The sequence below is a fragment of the Sitophilus oryzae genome, unplaced genomic scaffold, assembly GCF_002938485.1.
Source record: "Sitophilus oryzae breed Bouriz unplaced genomic scaffold, Soryzae_2.0 scaffold_2024_pilon_pilon, whole genome shotgun sequence".
Taxonomy (NCBI): Eukaryota; Metazoa; Arthropoda; class Insecta; order Coleoptera; family Curculionidae; genus Sitophilus; species Sitophilus oryzae.
In genome coordinates, this window is record NW_022146752.1 from 166,845 (window position 1) to 175,190 (window position 8,346).

Genomic DNA, 8,346 nt, shown 5'->3' on the forward strand with positions numbered 1-8,346 from the left:
TAGTTTCGGAGATACAGGGTGTAGAAGTTTCATTTTATTTCGATTTTTCCAAATAATTTCTGAAGTAACGTCAATATTTGAATGAAAATTGGTATTTGGAAGTTTTTTAGCGAAAGTGTAATAACTTTTCGTCCGTACCTGTATAAAACTACTAAGTAAAAAAATATGCATTTACGACGTTTATTACGTAAAAAATATCTCTTGGTAAAAATCGCTACAAGTAACCGTTCTCAATATATTTAGAATTGAAGTAGGTAGTCAATATACAGAGTGTCCGGAAATTAATGCAACAAAATTTGGTCATAGATTCTTGAAAAAAAATAGGTGACCCGTATTTTTTATTTTTGGCGAGTGGTCCCCCTTTTCGGATTTACAGCCCCCTGAATTTCGCCACTAAAAAGAGTTTTTTTTTAATATCTCAGGGCCCCGTTGGACGAAAATCACTAAATTTGGTACACGTTGTTTTACCATAAAATGAAATTTTTTGATGCTATTAACTTTTCTTTATTATTCATCAGTGGCCTCCCTACGGTATTTAAACTAAATATTATTGAAGAAAAAAATGGTACGCCACTGTATTTTTTTTAAATAAAAATTATTTTGAAAATTCACCTTAAATTTGGAACAAATTTGATCTCTTGACTTTTTTTGGTACGACGCACCGTTTTCGCGTAAAAAAAATAAAACCCATTTTCATACATGACTAAATCGTTAAAATTTTACCGTAAATTTCGATGACAAAAATTTTAAAACGGCAAACTTAAGTTGCAAATAATTTTTATTTTCCAAAATCTTGTTTTTACTAAGTGCGAACCAAAATGTCCAAAAACCTAAATTGCCGTTTTTTAAATTTTGCTATGAAAAATTACATTAAAATTTTAGGAATTTGGTCATGTGTGAAAGTGGTTTTTATTTTTTTACGCGAAAACGGTGCGTCGTACCAAAAAAACGCTAAGAGAACAAATTTGTTCCAAATTTAATGTAGATTTAAAAATAATTTTTAATTAAAAAAATCAATGGCGTACCATTTTTTTTCTTCAATAATATTTAGTTTAAATACCGTAGGGACGCCACTGATGAAAATAAAAAAAGTTAATAGCATCAAAAAATGTCATTTTATGGTAATACAACGTGTACCAAATTTAGTGATTTTCGTCCAACAGGGCCCTGAGATATTTAAAAAAAACTCTTTTTAGGGTCGAAATTCCGGGGCTGTAAATCCGAAAAGGGGGGCCACTGGCCAAAAATAAAAAATACGGGTCACATATTTTTTTTTCAAGAATCTATGACCAAATTTTGTCGCATTAATTTCCGGACACCCTGTATATCATTATTGACAAAAAATAAACATGTTGAGTGGCTGGCACCTAAATAAAAAGGTTTGATCGGTGTAGATAAAAAGAGAGAATATTAACCTCAAACTCTCCTTAAACCTATTATTAAACTAAAATCGGTTTAATCCATAGATAAAAACGATTTGAAAAGAATAATTTTGATCCAAAAAGACTATAAATTACAAAGTTTAATAAGAGTTTAAAAAGGGACTGATTAAAACCATGATTGTCAGCAACCAAAAAGTGATGGTGAACATATTTCTTAAAGGGCGTAAATAAAAGAAAGATCCATACTTATCAACGTCCGTAGTAATTCAATAAATAATATTGGATTCTCTAACTTTTTATCTAACGTACAATATAGCTAACGTAGCATGCTCAAGAGACCGCCGTAAAAGTTACATTCGATCTGCCTCTCGATGTATTCTGTAATTCAATAATGGACAACTGTGTCCGAGAAACTAAGGCACAATAAAATTTCTATTATTAGTTGAAATCAGCCATTTCCGAGTTCAAATGACGGTGAAAATATCGAGTATAAAATTAATTTTGTCGAGTGCTTCTTTTTCGTATATTGTTTGAGACAATGTTGAACAGTCACAGTTGTAAACCACTAATAAATGTATAATTCATAATATTATACCTAGTTGTTCCTAAAGGTATTTTCTAAGAGAGGAAATGTATATATTATAAGATATTATACAGGGTGAGTCTTAAATAAATACAAATATTTTCAGAGGTGGTATATTTTGACCCCAGGAACACGTCTATGATGTTTTTTCACTAAAAAAATGTTGAAAATCGTGCATTTTCTTTTAAATTTCCCTGTATATTTTTTTAATCTCTGATATTACTATGGTTACGGCAGTAAAAGGGATGCAATATTGCCACTTCCTACATGACCTAAATTTCTAATTATTCATACGAGAATTCAGGATAAAAACATACCCCTTTAACCGTTTTTAAGTTTAATTAGAAATAACGAGTACTTAATCTTATACAATGTATCTGTAATCAATCAATTAGTGCAATGTACCTTTAATAACGAACCACGAAGTAACGAATACACAAAAAGTGTATTTTGAGTTGTTGCGTACTAAAACGCTGATTTTTGTGTGTGGTTTTATTAATCATATATTTAACAATATATAACTAATTACGTAAATAAGTAAAATGAAATGATGCGCCCTGTCTGACAGTAGAGGCGAATGTGTAATGGCCGCAGCCTTCGTCTTCGTCTTTCGGTGCTGGTCGCCGACGGTGGAGGGGTGTTGCACGCGTCACAAGGAAATGAAGCGACGTTGCCGTTGTGCGTTTTTATTCACCATAGCCGCCCGCCTTGAAACCTCTCAGGCTTCAACCTTCTCTGCTTGACAGTGTTCTGGTAGGACACAAGTTTTCATGACTGGTCTTTGTATGGTTCCCCTTGACGTTTTAATAGATACGGCTCTAATAACGTTATCGGCTCCAGGGTGCACTCCTACCACTCTTCCAAGTTGCCACTTTAGAGGAGGAGTATTATCTTCCTTGACAATTACAAGGATACCAGGCTTTATGACGTTGGGAAAGGATTGCTTCCACTTTGATCTGATCTGCAGCTCCGATATGTATTCCTTGGACCATCGATTCCAAAAGTGCTGAACCATCTGTTGACATTGCTGCAGCTTTGACAGTAAGTTTTCTTTGACATTTGTCAAATCCGGTTCTGGTTGACTCATAAGTGTTTCTCCGATCAGAAAATGGGCCGGGGTGATAGGAAGCAAATCGTTGGGATCGGATGAAAGTGGTGAAAGGGGTCGGGAATTTAGACATGCTTCAACCTGACAAAGCACTGTAGAAAATTGCTCGTATGTCAAGGATTGTTCCCCGATAATTCTTTTAAGATGCGATTTAACCGATTTTATATTAGATTCCCACAATCCACCAAAATGTGGAGCACGTGGTGGTATGAAAGACCACATAACAGATTCATTCGATAGCTTGGTTTTAATATCATTTTCTACCGTCTTATTCATTAGAAATTTATAAAGTTCTGATTTTGCACCTTGGAAATTGGTACCGTGATCAGAATATATTATTTGAGATTTCCCGCGTCTTGCAAAAAATCTACGTAAGGCTGATAAGAAAATTTCGGTAGACAAACTGCTCACCAGTTCCAAATGGACAGCTTTAGTTGAAAAGCAAATGAAAAGACAAATATAACATTTAGTCAATTTAAAATTTCTAGTGCTGCGATCGCGCAATAAGAAGGGTCCGGCATAATCACAACCAGCTATTAAAAATGGTCTCGTGGGCATTAATCGAGTAGAAGGTAAATCGCCCATTAAATATTTTGATTGCGTTGGATTAAACCTAAAACATTTCATACAATCGTGCACTATTCTTTTTGCGAGGCTACGTCCACTTAATGGCCAAAATTTTTCTCTTATGGATGCTAATAATAAATTAGGTGGTGCGTGTAATAATCTAAAATGTTCATAATTCATAAGCAAAATGGTAAAATTATGTTTAGATGGTAAAACAGCTGGATGTTTTTTCTCAAGATTAAAATTTGAATGCTTAATACGTCCACCAACTCTTATTATTCCATCATCTAAGAAAGGATTTAAAGAAAACAGCTTACTCTTGACATTAACCCTTCCAGAGCGTTTAAGGTCATCTATTTCCTGTGAAAATTCTTGTAGTTGTACCAAAAGTACAATACGTTTTAATGCAAAATTTAATTCCTTCACAGATAAAGGACCGGTAATACGTTCGTTTTTTCTATCTCGATTAAACTTACAATCATGTATAAAACGCAAACAATAGGCTGATACCCTTTTCAGTTTCGTAAGGGATGAAAATTTATTAATTAAATCGCAATTAAAATTTACTTTAGTAACGGTAAAAGTTTTTAATTTAACCCTTTCTTCCGGTATATTGTCAATTTTATGGCTATATGCAGGCCAATCACATGAATTTAACCTTAACCATGATGGACCATTCCACCATAAACGAGTATTAATCAAGAGTTTTTTATTTAAACCCCTTGAAATAAGATCTGCAGGATTATCAGACGTATGTACATAATGCCATTCATTTGGGTTTGACAGCTCTTGAATTCTTGCTACCCTGTTTGCGACAAATGTCTTCCATTTGTGCGCTGAAGCTGAAATCCAAGACAAAACAATTTTAGAATCGCACCAATAGTGTACACTCTGAATATCCATATTAAGAGCTTGAAATACCCTTTGTGTTAGTTCTGCGAGTAGAACAGCTGCGCATAATTCTAATCTGGGTATAGAAATAATTTTCACAGGCGTTACCCTACTCTTAGAGCATAATAGATTAACGAAAACTTTATCATCAACATCGACTGTTCTTAAATATACGCATGCACCGTATGCTTGTTCCGATGAATCTGAAAATCCATGTAGTTGTACTATTTTCAATCGCGTACATACTACATGCCTAGGTATCTTGAGATTAGCAAGTTCCATTAGCTCATTTCTGAAGCTTAACCATCTTGTATGAAGCTCTAGAGGAACAGATTCATCCCAGTGCAGATTTGCTTGCCATAGTCTTTGTAACATAACCTTCGGTATAATAATTACTGGGCTTAATAGTCCTAGAGGGTCAAACAATTGAGCAGTCATGGACAATATTGTACGTTTCGTAACAGGTTTTTCTTCATCAAAGTTACCGATTTCAAAGCTTAGTTGATCTTCTGCAGGAATCCATTTCAAACCAAGAGTTTTTGAGTTTTCATGCTCACCTAGAGTACAATCCTTTGGTTTATTAATTTGTTGAAATACACGCTCGTCATTTGATACCCATTTTCTAAGCTCAAATCCAGCTTTCTGCAGAATCGCATTTATGTCGTTTTTTACTCTTATAATATCAGAAATGTTTGTTCCACCGTAAAGCAGGTCATCAACATAAAAACATTTTAGTATAGCTTCACTAGCTTCAGGATGAGATTCCTTATGTTCGTAAGCTAATTGGTTTAAGCATCGAATGGCTAGGAATGCTGCTGCTGATGTACCATATGTTACGGTGTTCAACTGATAAGTATCTAATTGGTCTGATGGTTTATTACGCCAAAATATCTTTTGAAGTTTTCTGTCAGATTCTGAAACAAGTACCTGCCGATACATTTTTGCTATATCAGCTTTTATTACTATATCAAAGATTCTGAAACGCAAAAGAATAGCAAAAATGTCTTCTTGGATCGTTGGACCTACCATCATAATATCATTTAAAGATAATCCGGTATTTGTCTTACAACTACCATCGAATACAATTCTTAGTCGAGTAGTCGTACTGGATTCCTTGAAAACACAATGGTGAGGCAAAAAATATTCACCAGGTTCAGGCATGTCAACAATTTTAGTCATATGATTCAAGTTTATGTATTCGTCTATGAAAGCCTTATACTCAATAAATAAGTTTTGGTCACGCTGAAATCTTTTTTCAATATTATAGAAGCGCTTGACAGCATTTGCTCTATTATCTCCAATTCTATCAGAAGAGTTCGTTAATGGCAAACTAACTATAAAACGTCCGTCTGAGTTTCTCTTTGTATTTTGGGCAAAATGTTTTTCACAAGCTCTTTCTTCGTTAGATAAAATAATTTGAGTACCTGGACAATGTTCAATTTCCCAGAATTTCTTAAGAGAATCATTTAAATCATTAGATAAATGAGAAAAGTTACATGATGAAATATTTGACATAGAACAGGTATAGTGCCCGATACTAACCAGCCCAAATGAGTTTTTGAAGTGTTGGGTAATTTTGCCTAATTTAATTTGTCCTACACAAACAAGATCCCAGAAAATTTGAGCACCTAACAAAATATCAATCTGACATGGCATGTTGAATGCAGGATCAGCAAGTGCACATTTTTTAGGAATTTGAAGTTCTTCGATATCGAAATAAGTTTGTGGAATTTTATTAGTAATGTTTTTAATAACAAGACATGGAAGTTTTACTTTAAAATTATTTAAACGTGATTGCATATTTACGGAAACTCTATGAATAATTTGAGAAGCAGACTGGCCTATCCCGTTTATAGTGATATCTGTAAGAGTTCTAGGCAAATTTAATGTGTTGCACAATTTTTCTGTTATGAAGTTGGATTCTGAACCGCTATCTAACAAAGCTCTGCATTCATGGACTTTACCTTGATTATCTGTGACTTGGACTATAGCAGTCGAAAGTAAAATACTATTTGAATCTTTATAACTATGAAAAGCATGACTTTCATTACCCTGAGGAGGATTTGTGACAGATGATCTATTTTGCTGAAAATTTGCAAAAATGCAATAAACTATGATGTCGTCTATGACATTTAGGACAAGGTTGACACTTGCAATCTTTTGACAGATGACCCTTACGAAGACAATTAAGACAAAGTTTCAATCGGATTGCTTCGGATAATCTACCATTACCATCAAGTTTAATAAAATCTTTACAGTTATAAATAAGATGTTCGTTTTGACACAAGGAACATTTTAAAGCAGTTACACTGTTATATGTATTCTTTTTTCCTCCGCGTATCGACTTAGAAGAACTTTGACTTATTGCTTCTAGTACACGACATTTTTCTTGTAAGAATTCTTTGAACACGCGAAAAGTAGGCAAAACATTAGAACTATTTTGAGCTTCCCAAGCTCTTCTAGAAACACCATCTAATTTTGAAATTAAAATATGAATCAACAAAGTATCCCAAGAGTTCACAGGCTGGCCTAAAACTTAGAGCGCCCTAGTATGTTGTGTGACACCATCTAATAATTGTCTAAGCCCCACGTGAGATTCCTCATTTAGATTAGGTAAATTAAAAATAGCACGTACATGATTTCCGACAAGTAAGGGTATGTTTTCATAACGCTCATTTAATAGAGACCAAGCTGTGTCATAATTATTTGCCGAAACGCCTAACGATTGCACAACTTGTGCAGCTTCGCCCTTAAGTGAAAGTCTTAAGTAGTGAAATTTCTGAATTATATCTAAACTTACATTTTCGTGTATTAGAGATTTAAAACTATCTCGAAAAAATAACCATTCACTATAATCTCCATTGAAAGTAGGTAAGTTTAACTGAGGAAGTCTTACTTGCTGTAAATTATCAAATACTTTATTATCAACCGTACGTATATCATTATCAGTGATCGAATGTTCATGATTTTGTTCAGTTATTCTACATTGATTTGAAATATCAGTAGCTAAACTTATCGCTGAATAAAAGTTACTCTCAAAAGAATCCCGTTCGTTAATATCCTCTAAAACATCGCTCGACTCGTTTTCTGTTGATAAAATTTCAATTTTTAATTGTATATCTTCAAATTTCTTTAAATGATCTTGAATTTGAGACAATCTAACGTCTAATTCTGACAGCGCAATTTGTTCTGACGAATTTTGTTTCTCTAAAAAGTGTTTAAACCGTGTTAAACTAGATTTAAGTTGCCTTCTTTCAGCTAACAATGCCTTTAGTTCGGCCATGACAGTTATATTCTTAATATAAATATGAAATATGACAATGAAATTAAAGAACGATAGTACTAACAATTCTCTACAATACCCTGACAGGAATTGACATGAAAATGATAAGGAATATTATGGAAAATAGGAAAAACCCACCTGATCTTGTCTTCTTTCAGCCAAATATTCGTCAATTGCTCTTGAAATCCCATTCAATCGGGCTCGAAGGACCATATGTTGCGTACTAAAACGCTGATTTTTGTGTGTGGTTTTATTAATAATATATTTAACAATATATAACTAATTACGTAAATAAGTAAAATGAAATGATGCGCCCTGTCTGACAGTAGAGGCGAATGTGTAATGGCCGCAGCCTTCGTCTTCGTCTTTCGGTGCTGGTCGCCGACGGTGGAGGGGTGTTGCACGCGTCACAAGGAAATGAAGCGACGTTGCCGTTGTGCGTTTTTATTCACCATGAGTATTGAATAAATTGTTTGTACTCCATTTTAAGTGTCATACCTTGTCAGATAAAATTTTGTACCTAATTTATATT

General features: G+C 33.9%; 1 protein-coding gene across 1 annotated transcript; it reads right to left on the reverse strand.

The window, feature by feature from the left end:
• Nucleotides 1-2,683: 2,683 nt before the first annotated feature.
• On the reverse strand, nucleotides 2,684-8,027 carry LOC115884169. Its single transcript, XM_030902670.1, has 5 exons — nucleotides 7,953-8,027; nucleotides 7,332-7,826; nucleotides 7,167-7,280; nucleotides 4,238-6,616; nucleotides 2,684-4,111 (listed from the first exon to the last, which is right to left on the reverse strand). The coding sequence occupies exons 1-5, from the start codon at nucleotides 8,025-8,027 to the stop codon at nucleotides 2,684-2,686; spliced, it is 4,491 nt and encodes a 1,496-aa protein (XP_030758530.1).
• Between the last annotated feature and the right edge of the window lie 319 nt (nucleotides 8,028-8,346).